Here is an 18,094-nt window from a genome sequence, read left to right as displayed (position 1 = left end):
ACACGCCAAGAGCTCATTGCCCTTCGCAGACCAGAAACTTCAAAGGCATTTGTATGAGACAGAAGAAAAGTGAATCTATAAACTTTGCTCAGAACTATCTGTTGCCACTGTATTGCTGGTAGATAGGAGCATAATTTTTGTAAACCAATGAAGCTGTTCATGTTCTGTTATCCAATCGTATTGCTGAAAAGAATCGATCACAAATTAATCATGTAAAGCAAAAGCTATAAAGAGGTTTTGAAATGTATGCTCGGAGTCCATAATTCCTCTGGATCATTTATTCTTACAAAAGTCTGCAATAAATCTGAACCCTTTCCAAGATGCTGCTTGCCTTTATTTGGCTAAAAAGGACTGGCTATTTCCAGACCCCCTTTGTAGGGTAACACACTTAGGCAGGCATAACCAGCTGCACAAATATAAGATGGAGGACGCCTGGATTGTCAATAGTACATGTGAAAATATCAGGTCTCTAGGTGGTTGCTTGCAAGTAAACAGCCAGGACTCCAACCTGCCTTTTCCAGGTTTTATTTAGTGCAACTATGTACAGTTCAGAAATCCAAAGTTCATATCTTTGTTAGTCACTTGCAGATTCCAAGTGGCTTTTTCCGCGCCCCCCACCCCCAGCATAAGAACTTAGAAAAAGACCTAAAGGTCTTAGTAGACCACAAGCTGAACATGAGTCAACAGTGTGATGCAGCAGCAAAAAAGGCTAATGCTCTTCTAGACTGCATCAACAGAAGTATAATGTCTAGATCAAGGGAAATCATAGTATTGCTCTATTCCACCTTGGTCAGATCACGCTTGAACTGCTGTGTCCAGTTCTGGGTAGCACAATTTAAAAAAGATATTGACAAGCTGGAAGAGTATGGAAACAAAGGCTTTTAAATAAATACCAAAGGTCGTGGGAAACTAAGTCTTTGAAAAAAAGAGTTCTTTAGGATGCCTATGCCTGGAAAACATACCTTCAATCAAACTTGAATCAGCAACACTTTGAATGCTTATCTGCCTTTTGTTAGGATTCATCTCCCACACAGACATCACACAGTCACCTGTACCCTTTTAAGAAAAAGTATTTGTATCAGAAACCTGCATTCTGTTTCACAACAGACCTAATCAGTGATTCTCAAGATATTTAGTTCTTATGAAAATCATTATAGGCACAAAGATTTTAAAATTGTAATAGCCAAGTTGGAACCCTCTCCCACCCCAATTTCTGGGCTCAGCATCACATTTTTGGAAGACTCTGGGCCACCAGTTGCTGGTGGATTTTTCCAGTGCTGCTTTGAATTGCAACTGCTACACACATTACAAAATCCTTCTGGAGGAGTTGGGAGCTGGGGGCCCTGTTATGCAGTGATTCTGCTCCTTCCTCCCGGGCCATATCCAGAAAGTGGTGTTGGGGGATGAGTGTTCAGACCCCTGGGCTCTCACATGCGGGGTGCCTCAGGGCTTAATCCTCTCCCCCATGTTTTCAACATGAATATGAAGCTGCTGAGAAAGATCATCGGGGGATTGGGCTGGGCGTTCACCATTATGCAGATGATACCCAGCTCTACATCTCTTTTAAATCAGAACCAGTGAATGCAGTAAAGGTCCTATGTGAGTGGCTGGAAGCTAACCGATTGAGGTTGAATCCTGACAAGACGGAAGTATTGTTTTGGGGGGACGGGTTGGGCAGGTATGAAGGTCTCCCTGATCCACTAGTATGATCTTCACTAGTATGTATATTTCATTGATAATTATTCCCTGATGAAGACTTTATTCCGAAACAGTTGAACTATTCCGGATGCACTGTCTTGCAGTTACTTGTATATTTTGTGAGATGTGTTGTATGATATATATATATTGTTTTGAAGTGGCTTATTTGTATATTTTGAATGATATCATACCGATTATATATTTACTAACAGTTATTAGCCAGCGTGTTGCGTTTGCATTTTTGTAGACTGTTACAGGGAACCAGGCAGAGGGCCTTCTCGGTAGTGGCGCCAGCCATGTGGAAAGTCCTCCCATCAGTTGTCAAGGAAATAAACAACTATCTGTCTTTTAGAAGGCATCTGAAGGCAGCCCTGTTAGGGAAGTTTTTAATGTTTGATACTTTATCGTATTTTTAATATTTTGTTGGAAGCCACCCAGAGTGGCTGGGGAAACCCAATCAGATGGGTGGTATAAATAATAGAAATAATAAAATTATTATGTAGCAGGAACCCCCCCACCCCAATCATTCAGTTTGTACAAACTTCACACACACTCACACACTACATACGCCACACTTCTGTTATAAATTCATAGAAAAATCAACCATACATCGGATTTGCACTGTTCCATTTTTATTTTACTCCATATGACAAGGACTATCAAAGGGGGGTGGCTTGGTTCTGGTCAGCCATAATCCCTTCACCATACCAGCACATCCACAGGAGCCCTGCCCAGTTGCTATGCCAACCCTGATGATCCCAGACAGAAGACAATCAAGATCACAAAGAACTTGCATATGGGAGTGGATTCAGCATGGACTGGAACAAAGAACAATGATCAGATCTTCCCTCAGGGGGCAGGAAACTGCGACTACCTTTTGTCGTCAGAAAATGACTCATGGGGAGGGGGAAAGGAGGAACCAGCCAGGTGACAGGACACTCAGGTTACCACCACAACTCCTACCTCAACCCCTCCTTTCTGTAATGTATGCATGATGTTTCTGGGGGTGGGCTTGACCTAGAGGATGGGAATTTCAAAAGCTGGGGAAACCCAATCAGATGGGTGGTATAAATAATAGAAATAATAAAATTATTATGTAGCAGGAACCCCCACCCCCACCCCAATCATTCAGTTTGTACAAACTTCACACACACTCACACACTACAGGATGAGGATGGGAATTTCAAAAGTTTTTATAAGGTCTTGCACACCATCTTTCTGGGTCTTTCCTCTCTCTTGCAAGTGAGGGGAACACCCTGTTGCAACAGTTCAATAAAGGCCAAGCCTACAGGCTGCTGATTTGCTCCAATTTACTCTGGTTGGTGTCTTTACTTTTTGTCCAAGGGAGCCCGCAGATTTTTCCGGTAACAATTACTACTATTAAAATCCCCTTTATGGAGAAGGTGCTTGGAGCCCAGCTGTAACCTGCATGTAGATCACTGCACATATCACATTAATATATCATCACATTAATGGGTCGTCGTCCCCCGAGCATAAAAATGCCAGGAAGCTGAAATTAGCACTTCCAGTGCCCATACATCCAAACAGGAACTAGACATTACTTCTATGCCCCCGCTTGCCAGACCTATGTAGTGTTATAAGAAAAACTGCTCTTTTTCCCCTTATGGGGTACCCAAGAGCCTGTATAGAGTCCTTATGTAGGTCCCCTATCGATAGGAGAAAATAACAGAGGCCAACCAGAGTATTGAGAAGCAAGGCAGCTAGTAAGCCTGATCTCTATTAAACTGTTGCAACAGGGTCCTACCTCACCACATGCAGGAGGAAGAGGAACCCAGAACAATGGTGTGCAAGCCCTTATATAGACTTTTTGAAATTGCCACCCTGCAAGCCTAAGACCACCCCCCAATACATCATACATACATCACAGAAGGGGCAGCCTACAGCAGAAGCCTAAGGCCAGGATACCAGTAATGGTCACTGATTGATTGATAATGGTCTCTGATTGCATTACCTGGGCAGTCTGGCTACTCTTTTGTGATGGTTAATACTTTAGTTCCTGAATCCAGGTCACAGCCTCACTCTATTCAAACACAGATACACCCTTAAGACAGGATTTGTGAGCAAAGAGACAATGGGGCTTTCCCCATTTGCCTCCCTTGCTGCAGAGGAATATTTGAGGTCACTGGGAAAGTCAAAAAGGCTTCAGGACTGCTTTCCTGCACTGTTCCAGACATGTGGTTTATATACTTATGTATGTGTTTATGTGCCTTGTAAGTTTATGAACATTTAATTTATATATTTGAGACCTTAAATTCTTATAACACTAGGGATATTCAACCATGATGTTGCCTGTCTCTGCAACAGCTAGCAATGAAGTGGCTGGGAAAAGGAAACAACATCACATGACACATTTTGTGGCCTTAGACATATGAAGACAAAAAGAGCAAAACACACCTGGGTACAAAATCTCTCAACAGAGAGATGGGAACACATAAGAGGGACTACAGAAGCCAAATATTTTGCACACATCCTGAAGTCAGCACAGATTGCTGCAGGAAGTTCACAGACAAAGGTATTCAAATAATAATACTTACCCCTATTATCAAAGTGATCTTGTTAGTTGTGTGCTTAGTTGTGGAAGTCAGGCAGCCAATGGTGTGATAGTCTTTTGTAGAAATAAAACATGTTTCCACCTGCCCTTGTAACTGTAAGGTAGACAAATAGCCACTCACAGATTTTACTTTTTGTTAAAGTGGTAGAAATAACTCACAATCGCAAGAGAAATGATAAATTAATTTGGAGGAGTAACTTGATTAAAAAAAACCTAATGAATTCTTTAGCCAAGTAGTTTTATCAATTACATTTCAGATATTTGGATATGGATAAAAATAGCATTTCTAATGGAATAAGCATGCTTGCTTTATTTATTAATAAGGTGATGCACGCATGTGTTGCAGCAGGCATCATCTTAGAAGAGGCATTCTCTCCTGCCCATGAGAGAAGTTGGTGCTTGCCATCTGCTTTCATATAGGGCATACTTTTCCATCAGGGTCAGATATATCAACCTTGAATCTGGCAGCTATCCTTATAAGAATGTTAGCAAAGCTCTATGAAATCTCTTCAGCTTCCTGAAACAGGGGAAGGTCTCTCCTTCCATCAATAGAGTGATGCACAAAGTTCTTTGCATCGTCCTGTTCCTGAGGTAAGTGGAAAGAATAACTTACTCTGCTTAATCTCCATCACAGAAGAGCAGTGGATTACAAATGTGATATATTAATTCATTTTTAATGTGGCAATTAACATTTTGCATCCCTAGTAGATCCGTACACACACCCAGTACTATGAATCACAACCAAACTATTTCAAAAACCAAAACACAATATATAAGATATATGAATGCTCCCACTTGCCTTCTTTGCAGAATTGAAGTCCAGCTTGTCAATTGCTGCATAAACATAAAATGTGTGTTGAGAAAAGCAACATTACATATCTATTTTTTTAAAGTATTTTCTATTGGGCTGTTGTAGTCACAGATTCAGAAGGCAGATTTGATTTCTGTAAACTCTTTACTGATCACACATTTATTAGCCTGGCCTCTTTTTTAATGTATACTTCAGGAAATTTGCAGTTGCAGTAGCTTACTACAATAACTTATAGTATACATACATAAAGAAAGAGTCTTGGAAGCAGTTTAAGACTAACAGCTTAGTGTAATTTAAGCTTCCATGGACTAGTGTCTGTGCATCAATGAAATCTAATACCATGATATATCAGTCTTTGAAAAAGTCTCATTACAGTGGTACCTACAGTTACGAATGGGATCCGTTCCGGAGCCCCGGCCGTATCCCAAAAAATTCATAACTGGAGGCACCCTTCTGCGCACGCAAGCAGAGCAATGGAGCACTTCAGTGCCTGGGGCGAAACCCAGAAGTATATACTTCCAGGTTTGCCACGGCCATAACCCGAAGATTCCATAACCTGGAGGTTACGCAACACGAGATACCACTGTATACTTTTTCCTTGCTGGTTATAATACTATTGCAGCACAACCCTAACCATGTCTACTCAGAATTAATTCCTAGTGAATTCAATGCAGCTTCCTCTCAGGAAAAGAGGTTAGGATTGCAGCCGGATAACTCACTTACTCCTCAGAATTTTATCTAATAATTAAGCAATAAATATTGATACTGTTATTTAAAATAAAGATAGACAATAACTTTCAGTTTTTGAAAATCTGCATGATCAAGAATATAAAACAAAACACTTTGGCTAGATATATGTTGAACAAAGAAAGAAAAATATTGTCATAAATACTAGATTTAGAACAGACCAAAGGCAAAATCCACCACTACCACCATCACAGATCAGTTCATACAATCCAGACTAGTGCATGACACAAGTATGCTTACAAGGCAGGTAACTCCAGATGACTCAATGGCCACATTCATATGCAAAATTAATCCACAATTTAAAACTACATGCAAGAGTTGAAGCAAAACTGAACAACCCACCTGCACACACCTCTCTCTCTATCTCTCTCTCACACACACACACACACACACACACACAATTTTCCTCTGAAAAGATTGTGAGGATTTGGTAGCATTTAATTTCACTTTCACAAAATCCCAGATTATAATTGTGAAGAAACCAAAAATCTCAGTTTACAACAAACTCTGGTTAGTTTCAAAATAAGCCAACATCAAGCCATGGATTATGAAGACAACTTGTTAAACTAACCAGTTAGTTGCAAACTACAATCTCTGGTTAATACACCACAACAAGCTGTGATACTGAGAAAGTCCTGCTCAAGGTCATGTGAAAAGTATCCTGCATTCATTTATAAATATTACAATTGCAGCAGTTGTGTGGTTATTGTTGGCTCTCTAAAGCAAACATATTGAAATTGGTCTGCATTGAATACTACAAACCAATAAAGATTATCAAAGCCAGTGCAATTCAATTAATACACATAATCAATTACCACTTAAACAAAATCTCTTGCTCCTGCAGTATTAAGATGTTGGTGCTCAGCACATTACAAACCTGAGATTCTAATCATTACAGAAAGCAGAAAGAAAATCTCCATCTCTTACTACAGTGGTGCCCCGCAAGACAAACGCCTTGCAAGACGGAAAACCCGCTAGACGAAAGGGTTTTCCGTTTGGGAGGCGCTTCGCAAAACGAATTTCCCTATGGGCTTCCTTCGCAAGACGAAAGCCCATAGGGAAATCTCCGGGACAGCGGGGAAGCGCAGCGCGCTGCCAGCCTTCGTTTCTCCGCTATCCCGGACGGCTTTTGAAGGCAGGCGGGGGGGGGGAGCAAAGACTTTCGCACCCCGCCCGCCTTCAGAAGAGGTCCTGGGCCTCTTCTAAAGGCTGGCGGGGGGCAAAAGTCTTTGTCCCCCCTGCCTGCCTTCCCGGGGGCTTTTAAATCGCCCCGGGACAGCGGAGAAGTCCCCCGCTGTCCCGGGGCTTTTTAAAATGCTGGCGGGCGGCAGCGGAGGCTTCGCTCCCGCCCGCCAGCATTTTAAGATCGCCCCGGACAGCGGAGAAGTCCCCCGCTGTCCCAGGGTTTTTTAAAATGCTGGGGGTGGGAAGAAAAGCCCTTGGTCCCCCCCCCCCCAGCCTTCAGAAGAGGTCGGGGGACAGATTGTCCCCGGACCTGGTCTGAAGTCGGTTTCCATAGGAACGCATTAAATGATTTTCAATGCATTCCTATGGGAAACCGTGCTTCGCAAGACGAAAAACTCGCAAGAAGAAAAAACTTGCGGAACGAATTAATTTCGTCTTGCGAGGCACCACTGTACATGTTTCCATGCAATGATGCACAATTAGGCTTTAGATCTAAAAGAACATTGTCCTACCTTCCTGAGTTTTGGCAAATGGGAGGTGCGTAATGCAGAAGAAGCCACTGTTTGTGAGAATAAATGCATGGTAGGTTCCTGTCAAAATAACCAAAGACAAGGTAAATGTCAAGAAGTCTTCCCAGCAAAGGTTATCAAATTGTATCCATGTGATCTTCTTCAAGTAAAGGAACTGCCATCTGGCATCTCCAAACATGAGCAAATAAAGGAAGAAAACTTGGTTTACACCAAGGTAATTGAAATCAAAGTAAATAAAAATAATCAAGGGTGCACAAGTTGAAATATGATGAAAATTCACAGAATCATGTTCAAATCAGCATCATATAAGTATCCTGTACCAGGCAGAATTCTGTGGCATTACATTTCCTCCCCTCCCCCACTCAACCTGAGCTTACAAGAGAAAAACCTGAGCTTATTCAGAAAAAATATCGTACCTGTATCTCCATTATCTTTTTCTAGAATAAGATTCAGATAAGTCCTGTCATTTGAAGATCTTTGAACCAACATCTAAACACATTTTTAATTTAAAAAAAGGTTATTAGAATGAGTTTCAAAAAAGCAATGTAATTTACACCACATATTAATTTAATCCTACTCAAATCATGAATTTTGTAAATTACATTAGTATCTATTATAGTTTAAAATCAGTCAGCACATCAACAGCAGAAATTCACCAGGATACCAAAACTAAAGTTCAATTGTTGAATATATGCTTCACACCCGTAAGTCCCACAGTTCAATTACCAGCATCTCTAGTGAAATAGACCTCTGATAGCAAAGCAGGAAATTCAACTGATTTGATAACACTGGACTATTGATGTAACTGGGCTGGAATGGTTCAGAAGTAACACTGAACTATGGTTTAGTATTACATGCCAAGCCTCTTATCTACTATGGTTACTTGCTATGTTTAAATCCAGACAAACTATGGTTAGTACTAACTATGGTTTAGGGAGAAAGCCAACTTCAAACAATAGTTTACAATCCTACCTTATTTCCCTAAACTATATTTAACCCTAACCACAGTTCTGGGACAAAATGAGTAACTACAGTTAGCTGAAAATATAAGCAAAAGCTTGCAATCTCTTCCTTGCAATCAGCAAAAGGAGGAAAGGGAAGGGGGCCATAAGTGAGCCAAAGCTCACCTAGGTTTATCCCCAGGGTTTAGTGTCACATATCAATGCAACCAGTATGAGGCAACTTTTTAGAAACTCATATATTTAAGAATGTCTGAGGCAGCTGCATATAGTTATATAGAAGCAAAAAAGAAATAAGCTACATACATTAGTTAACAAGGTTTGCTTTGTTGACACATGAATCAGATGTAGGTTTCCACTTCTCTCCCCAATCACAAGAAACTGTGCTTCTTGACACAATCCAACAACTTCCACCTCAGTCTCTAAAAGGTTTTAAAAAGAAGTATTCAGATACCACAACGGGTGACTATATTCAGAAATGATGATGTATTATTATTACATAACGAGATGCAGTGAATTTTTGCCTCATACACTCCTCTGCTGTGGGAAATACTAGATAGTTATTACTGTCTTAACAACTCATAGGTCAAAAGATGGCAAAATTATTTTGACAAACTTTTTAAAAATTTGGGCTATGTATCTATAATATACTAACATTAATACTGAGAGCCACTGCCCTGATCAAGTGATTTTATAAGGGCATGACAGCACCAGGCTGATCTGTTTCCTTCAAAGGGGAAAGAGTTCCTGTGTTCAGGATTTCAAAACCATATCACAGAACATGCAAAACTCCAGATCAGAGCACAGAAAACAAACTGAGGTACACTACGTTGAAAGTTCCAAGTATTCAATTTATGGCTGCTTCAAGATACAAAATGGTAAACTCACCAAACTGAAGAAACATTTTAAGAGACTGGCAAATATTATCAAGCACCACCACTGTTCTGTCAGCCACCAACACACATCCATCATGGGAGGAACAGCCATATAACTTTGGGTTAGACAAAACCTGACCAATAAAAGAAAGCATCTGAACATAAACAGAATTTATTTACAAATACAAACAGATAAGCAGTCTGTCCAGATTAAATTGTGTGTTGTAACTTTCTAGCATCTGACTGGACCGACGTCTTGTCTCGGTTGTGGACTGGATGAGAGCCAAGAACAGGGTGGATTTGATTTAAATAAAATCTATTTAAATCACAATTTAAATCACTAGTCAGTAAGACTTGATTTAAATAACTATTTTACAGAAAGGCTCATTCTTGCTGGTATAATCTTAATATTTACAACCAGATGAATGTTTCATTTTTGGAATAATAAATTTTCATAGTGGTTTTTATAGTTATATAAAAAATTACTGATTTGGTTATACTATTAGAAATACATAGACTGATAATTATGATATTATTGTGAGGTTTAATAAGTTAACTTCATATTTGGACAACTTTTCTCCTTTATTGGAAGGAGGGGGGGAAACCAATTTCCTTAATAACAACTTAAATCATTTATTTAACTAAAATGATAACATAGCATATGTATCCATGTTTGTTAACTGATGTGGTTAAACATTTTTTTTAAAAAAAACTTGGATCTTACACACAAATGTAATGGAATCTAAAAGGGGCTTTATCTCCCAGCAGCCCTGGCTTTGGAGAGGCTGGCCTTTCTTTTTCTAGAGTGCGGGGGGCGGGGGGGGGGGGAGATACAGGTGGTAGGCCTAGGCTGGAACAGGCTTGCAGAATGAACAGCTGGAAAGCTGGAAAAGGGGAGCAAAGGATTGGAGTAGAGAAGTTCAGGGATTCCTGCTGCAGGACTGAAGTTCCAGGTAGACTTTATTGTTTGGACAATGTCAGGCAAGCTCTGGGAAGGGGGACCTGGAACCAGTGAACTCTTATTAGTTGTCTGGCAAGCAATTCAAAGTCTCACCAAGAACTTACAGATGCCAGTTACTATTTCCACCACCACCACCCCTCTTTGAATTCAGGTGTGTATTCTGTACAGTTAAGTGTTGGTGCAGCTGTTGGAACCCAGTGGGACTGGGAAGAGGTTGCCAGCCCTTAAGAGCCTTCAGCGCTTGCCTCAAGTCTGAGTTGCACAATCATTACACAAAGATCCCAAGATTTGTGGAGTATTCTGCTCACAAGGTTTGCACTTTCATTTTTACTGCTTCACACTTAGCTACTTGTGCAGATATATCCCACTATTCATTGAACCTCTTGGAACTCAGCATTTAAGAGGTAAGGGGTTGATTCTGTGAATATGAATTTGCAAAGGAACAATGGGATTAAGGTTTTTTCCTCGACTCTGTATGTTTATTTTATAACATTTTTCCTGTGAAGAAAAGGCATGTCATCTCTGCAGACACAAATTCACACTTTTGAGAACTGCAAAAACAAGCATATGTGATAATATCTTCTCATTAGAAAAACTGCCCCAAATAATCTTACAGAAACCTCTGGAAGAGCATGGCATTGTGAATGGATTAATGGAATTCATTTATCAAAAAATTAAAATAAATCCTTATTTTCTGATGAACAGCCTTTGGACTACAGTGGTACCTCTGGTTAAGAACTTAATTCGTTCTGGAGGTCTGTTCTTAACCTGAGGTACCACTTGAGCTAATGGGGCCTCCTGCTGCCACCGCAGGAGCACGATTTCTGTTCTCATCCTGAAGCAAAGTTCATAACCTGAGGTACTATTTCTGGGTTAGTGGAGTCTGTAACCTGAAGCGTCTGTAACCCGAGGTACCACTGTATAATGTAACTTAAATAGAAAACTATCTGTAAAGATTTTCCCTCCAAAAGCATTTTATTTTTAAAAATCCAATTTAAATCAAAAAATCAATTTAAATTTGTAAAAAATCATTTTTTTAATTATTATTTTAAAAATCATTGATTTTTATCCACCCTGGCCAAGAAATTGAAGCCCAATCCATGTAAGACAGGGGCACTGTTAATGGATGCTTCCCTAGACAAGATAAATGGGAGGTTGCCTGCTCTTGATTGGGTTACTCTCCCTCTGAAAGAGGAGGTACCTAGTTTGGGTGTACTTCTGGATCCATTACTGTTACTTGAGGCTCAGGTGGCCTTGGTGGCATGGCATGGCTCAGCTACACCCCATCTGGATAGCCGCCCTAACGTCTGTTGTCTACGCTCTGGTAACCCCCAGGTTAGATTACTGCAGTGCGTTATATGTGCGGCTGCCTCTGAAAATGGTTTGGAAACTTCAGCTAGTACAGAATGCAAGTCAGGTTGCTCACCTAGGCAAGACATTGTGAGCACATAACACCAATCATAGCCCAACTGCACTGGCTACTAAATAATTTCCAATTCAACGTGTTGCTCTTGACGTATAAGGCTCAGGACCCCAATACCTCAATGCCTCTTCCCATTTGAACCAATCTAGACCCTGGAATCATCATCTGAGGCCCTTCTTCGTGTGCCCCCTCACGGGAGGCCCAGAGGGTGGCAACACAAGAACAGGCATTTTCAGTGGTGGTTCCCTGTTTGTGGAACAAGGAGGCTCACCTAACGTAATCAATATATATAATTAGGTGCCAGGCAAAACCTTTATTTAGCATGTCCTTCCCAAGCCTAGGACCCTCGTACCTACAGGACCGCCTCTCCTGGTACACCCCGCAGAGGACCTTATGGTCCGCAAACAATAATACTTTGGAGCTCCCAGGCCTCAAGGTTAGACTGGCATCGACCAGGGCCAGAGCCTTTTCAGTCCTGGCCCCCATCTGGTGGAACGCTCTGTCGCAAGAGACCAGGGCCCTGTGGGATTTGACAACTTTCCGCAGGGCCTGCAAGACGGAGCTGTTCCACCAGGCCTTTGGTCCGGGCCCAGTCTGACCCCCTTCTTTCTATGGGACCCTGTATGTAAGTGGCCTCCTTGGCTCTTTCTATCGGCCCATATGGGAGCAGAACGGGGGGCTGGGCCTGGTGAACTTTTAATTCCTTACTCCTACGGTTATGATTCGTGGGTTCCCACTTAATTGTATTTTGATTTTAAATGTGATTCAAATTGTATTTTCAACTACCGGTATGTATTTGGTGCTAGCTGCCCTGAGCCCAGTCTTGGCTGGGGTATAAATAAAATTTATTATTTATTACTATTTATTATTTATTATAATAATGTGGCCCTCTGGAAGATCTAGATGCTGACCAGATACTATAGTCCATAATGCCACAGTAGTTTAACCTAAGTTATAGTCCCATTTCAACTGACAGGACAAATCATAGTCAATGGCACCTTTGAAACATCCGTCAACATGATTTTTAGTTCAGTTTTAAAGTTATTCATTATACAGGTCTTTACATAGTCTTCTCTTGCAGTGATGCCACAAGAAGAAATTCTACCTTTTCAGAAGCGGTGACTTTAAGCAGTGTGTTAATATGATACAGGGCACCACTCCCTGTATCATCACCACCCAACAGCTCCACAGTATCCCACATGGCCCTGGAGAAAATCAGAAGAGAAACTAATGAACAACATAGACCAGCAAAGTAATGATTTGAACCTTTGTATTAAGACAAAATAACCATGCTGTGTTTTTAAGCAATGTCCCCACAGGCAAAAATTTGAAATGCATTTATTTAGCTGGTAGAAATGTAGCAGAATAAGCTTTCCCTGTTGTGTGCGACTTTTATAAGAGAATAAACCGGGGGGGGGGGGCGAGTTTAACTTTAAAAAATGATTATACTTCTTAAAATATATACTTTAAAAGTACAAGATTAAACATATCAAATGTATCACCAGTATTAGAGGCACGACCTGTGTTTTTCCTAGTACTGTATTCAATAAAATGTCTCGTTCTCAATAAGATAATACCACACACATTAAAGAAGACAAAACTAACTAGTCAATTTAGCAGAAACATCAACACCATGAAACTCATTTTCCCATTCTTCTATTTTAGGAATATATCCTGCCTCCAATATACAAACATCACTCTATACAGTTTTTCTAACTAATAAAAATATCATAAATAGCATTAAATCCTAAGGCTCTTTACACACTAATTTATGTATATTGGCTGTGAGAGACAGTAATAAAGAGTTCAAAACTTTAGGTTTTTCATATACAAATACAGTAGCTACTCCTCTGGAAAAATATAACTGCACTTAAATCTATTAAAATATTGTATCTATTAAAATGTATTTTTAATATGTGTGTTTTAGCTTCTTCTTTTTTTAAAAAACCCAGCCTGAGAGAGTCCTGTGTGAGTCACACGTGCCCCCATTTGACATTTTCCTGCGTGATGGGAGAGAGGGCCGCCTCCCTCCCGGCGGGGCGGACAGGCTGCTTCCCGCCCGGCTCCCAGCAGCCAGAAATCCCACAGGAGAAGGCAACCCCCAACCCTCGCCTCCCCGCCCGGCTCCAGCCCCGCCAAAGGACGCCGCCGAGAGCCACGCACCCTCGCGCCCCTCTCCCCGCCGAAGCCGCCGCCGCCTCAGACGCCGCTCAAATTGGCGCGCACGCTCCTCAGTGGCAGTCGGCTACGGGGCCCCTCGAGGGTCAAATCTAGTCAGCGCACAGGGGGCGGGGCTGCTGGGAAAACCCCCCCGGCCACTAGAGATAGGAGCGGCAAGAGAGATGTCTGGAAACAGACTTCTTGGTTCCTTAGAGCTGCCGCCCCTCTTGGAAGAGCGGGGGATCTGCAGAGACCCCGGGGTCGCTCCCCGATAGGAGTGCGCAGCTTCCTCGCTTCCAGGAAAAAACGGTGCCGCTACTGTGCACCCCTGAGCGCACCCATTTTATTTCTTTCATAGGATTCATACACCACTTGAATGGGGGGGGGGGGAGCCTCAAAGTGGTTTACAAAAAGATAGAAGAAGGAAAGTTAGAAAAATTCACAACCCTATTATAAAACATACAAATACTAAAACAAAATAAAAGTTAGACTTGTCTAAACAATAATATTTTTGACAATAATATTTATTAGTTTTCAATAGACATAACAACAAAGAAACAAATATATATATATACAACCACACAACAACATAGCAACAACAACAGTATAGAAATTAAAAAAAATAACAGACTTGACATACCTAAACAGAAAATAAAAAATCAATTAATTAAAATCCATTTTCATAAACATTTTAGTTGACTTCCTCTAATCTCCTCCATCTGAATTTCCTCTTTTTTTAATAATATTTATTACTTTTGCAACAATTTAAACACAAAAAAACAAAGAAAAAACAATACATTACAATACAAAGACACTACATAACACTAAAAACTAACAAGACAAAACAAAAACAATTTAAAAACACATCAAAAAGAAAAAGAGGGAAAAAAGGAAAAAGAAATTTCAATATCTTATCTTTCTTTCACATATTTCCACGACCTCCTCACGCCTCCCTTTTTGTATTCCACTTCTATTAATTATTTCAGCAATTCCTTTCCATCTTCCCCTGTTTTCTGTCCTATAATTATCTTAACACATTTTAACCTTATTTTTCCATTAATACTCTATTAATCTATTTGTACTTAATTCCTTATAACCTTTCTACTGAAGCCATATCACTTCATTCCAACGTTCTTCTAACATTCATTAATTTTACAATATTTCTGTAAATAGTCTTTAAACTTTTTCCAATCTTCTTCCACCGACTCCTCTCCCTGGTCTCGGATTCTGCCAGTCATTTCCGCCAGTTCCATGTAGTCCATCTGCCATTCTTCCCTGGTGGGTAAATCTTGTGTCTTCCAATATTTCGCGATGAGTATTCTTGCTGCTGTTGTTGCATACATAAAAAAAGTTCTATCCTTCTTTAACACCAATTGGCTGACCATGCCCAGGAGAAAGGCCTCTGGTTTCTTCAGAAAGGTATATTTAAATACCTTTTTCATTTCATTATAAATCATCTCCCATAATGTCTTAATCCTTGGGCATGTCCACCAAAGGTGAAAGAATGTACCTTCAGTCTCCTTACATTTCCAACATTTATTATCGGGCAAATGATAGATTTTTTCAAGCTTAACTGGTGTCATGTACCACCTATAAATCATTTTCATTAAATTTTCTCTTAGGGCATTACATGCCGTGAATTTCATACCTGTGGTCCATAACTGTTCCCAGTCAGCCATCATTATGTTATGTCCAACATCTTGTGCCCATTTAATCATAGCTGATTTCACCGTTTCATCCTGAGTGTTCCATCTCAACAGCAAGTTATACATTCTTGACAAATTCTTGGTTTTTGGATCTAACAATTCTGTTTCCAATTTTGATTTTCCCACCTGGAAACCAACTTTTTTGTCCAATTTATATGCCTCCACATCTGAATTTCCTCTTAAATTGAATGTAGCAGTTTCCAATATCATTATTTCATAAATCAATATTACAATAATATTTTTGGCAGGCACCAAAAAATAATAAAGCGAAGGTGCCTGCTAGATCTCAATGGTGTTATGTACCGAAGTTCTCACCCTGGGCCAGCAGGGGGATACTGTAGATAGTTTTCACTCAGGTCTGCATATGCAAATAAGGGATCGAAAGTGACGTTCAGTGATTGGATAGTTACAGAAAGTTGCTACAGTAACGTTGTACTGGAGCTCTATATAATCAGGCTGGCTGAACCCTTCAGTTCAGTTCTGTTCTGACCTGTGAATAAACAAGAGCTGTTTGAAGAATCACTGTGTTGTCTGATATGTTTACCCACAACTTAACAAATAGGCAGGAAGCTCCAAAGTCCAGGTGCTTCCACACTGAATGACTGAGTTCTTACAAATATGGAACAGGTATGTGGCACCTGCAGTAGTCCCAATTCTGGTGATCAAAGCAGTCAGGTGGGCACATGTGGAGTAGGGCAATCTTGCAGGTGAAGTGGTCCCAAGTTTTTGAAGGCTTTATATGCCAAACTGTTTTAAAGTCTTTTTATCCTCAACAACCCTGCAAAGTACGGTAGACCACAGTACAGTTTAAACAAAACATTAAAAAGACCAGCAGTAGGACCTTAAAAACGAACAAATTTATTATGGCATAAGTTTTGGGGTGCTAAGGTCTACTTAATCACGTGCATCATTCTTGGTAATTCATGAAAGCTTATGGAATAATACATTTACTAGCCTCTAAAGTGCCCATTTGGCTACTGTTTCATGTCCACTGTGACCCACGGTGAATGGATAGAAAGTATGCACCCATTACCATCACTGAAATCTACGGAAGATGGGCTAATAATAATAATAATAATAATGGCCACTTGGTGGGAGGAATAATAAGCTTCAGCTTTGGAAGGCCTGGTGTGTGTGAACACAGCATTTGGGGTTGGACTAGATGACCCTTGGGTTCCTTCTATGATGCTTCATTCTCCTCTCCAGTTCAATCTTCTAATCTTTGACTGAATAAGCAGGATAGATCCCTGAGTTTCTGCCATTGACTTGTGGTTCTTCCTGCAAAATTGCTTTTAAGCCCATTAAAGTTGAATGATTAGAGATCCTTTTTTTTTAATGAAATATTTATTCAAGATTTTTTACATTTAACACCCAACATATATAATCCCATACCCAACAATACAGTAAACAAACACAAAAGAAATAACAATAACAATACATACATAAAAGAAGAGAAGAAAGAAAAAAAACAAAATTGTAACATCGTATTCAAATTCTTAATATTCATGCTTACCTTACTTTTGGACTTCCTCACATCTTCCATTCCTGCTTTCCAGGTTTATAAAATTATTTACAGCAAATTATCACCTTATTTTAATTTCTTATTTGTATTTTTCCCCATATTATGCCTCTAATTTTAGATTTATTTTCCAAACGCTTGAGTACTTAATTAGACACAATTTCAACCAAAATAAAATTAACTTTTTATCCAATTTCACCTATTCTCAGATTCTTATCAGCTAACTTACTGATGCCACATTTATTTTCACTCTTACATCATCTTGACACTCATACAATTTACAATGTTTTTTTTTTGTAAGTAGTCCTTAAATTTCTTCCAGTCCTCTTCCAGTGCTTCCTCTCCCAGATCGCGGATTCTGCCAGTCATTTCTGCTAACTCCATATAGTCTATCAGTTGCATCTGCCATTCTTCCAGCGTGGGCAAGTCTTGAGTTTTCCAGTGTTTAGCTATCAGTATCCTTGCTGCATGGACGCGGGTGGCGCTGTGGGTAAAACCTCCGCGCCTAGGACTTGCCGATCATCAGGTCGGCGGTTCGAATCCCCGCGGCGGGGTGCACTCCCATCGTTCGGTCCCAGCGCCTGCCAACCTAGCAGTTCGAAAGCACCCCCGGGTGCAAGTAGATAAATAGGGACCGCTTACCAGCGGGAAGGTAAATGGCGTTTCCGTGTGCTGCGCTGGCTCGCCAGATGCAGCTTTGTCACGCTGGCCACGTGACCCGGAAGTGTCTTCGGACAGCGCTGGCTCCCGGCCTATAGAGTGAGATGAGCGCACAACCCTAGAGTCTGTCAAGACTGGCCCGTACCGGCAGGGGTACCTTTACCTTTACCTTATCCTTGCTGCTGTTGTTGCATACATAAAAAATGTGTAGTCCTTCCTTAACACCTTCTGGCCAACAATGCCCAAAAGCAGGGCCTCTGGTTTCTTAGGAAAGGTATACTTAAATAC

The 18,094-nt window shown here is 40.5% G+C and overlaps 1 protein-coding gene across 12 annotated transcripts in view; it reads right to left on the bottom strand.

Annotated features, from left to right (window-relative positions):
* The window catches only part of KNTC1 (kinetochore associated 1), a 94,949-nt gene extending 80,936 nt beyond the window's left edge, over positions 1-14,013 (bottom strand). For 10 of the 12 annotated variants that reach the window (XR_013390956.1, XM_077920049.1, XM_028711173.2 and 7 more), the window contains exons 1-9: positions 13,925-14,013; positions 12,867-12,966; positions 9,391-9,511; positions 8,809-8,924; positions 7,960-8,032; positions 7,526-7,603; positions 5,070-5,104; positions 4,254-4,364; positions 963-1,056 (exon numbers count right to left, since the gene is read on the bottom strand). Coding sequence is in view for 10 of the 12 variants with exons in the window: in XM_077920049.1 (XP_077776175.1) it covers positions 963-1,056; positions 4,254-4,364; positions 5,070-5,104; positions 7,526-7,603; positions 7,960-8,032; positions 8,809-8,924; positions 9,391-9,511; positions 12,867-12,962 (724 nt within the window). In the remaining 2 variants the exon portion in view is untranslated. Of the gene's footprint in view, positions 1-962; positions 1,057-4,253; positions 4,365-5,069; positions 5,105-7,525; positions 7,604-7,959; positions 8,033-8,808; positions 8,925-9,390; positions 9,512-12,866; positions 12,967-13,924 lie in introns of those variants that run through there. The other 2 variants (XM_028711171.2, XM_028711174.2) reach the window with 2 other exon arrangements.
* Positions 14,014-18,094: the final 4,081 nt, after the last annotated feature.

Source organism: Podarcis muralis, chromosome 16, assembly GCF_964188315.1.
Source record: "Podarcis muralis chromosome 16, rPodMur119.hap1.1, whole genome shotgun sequence".
NCBI lineage: Eukaryota > Metazoa > Chordata > Lepidosauria > Squamata > Lacertidae > Podarcis > Podarcis muralis.
Note: the sequence above shows the minus strand (reverse complement) of the source record. Positions and strands in the feature narration are given on the sequence as shown.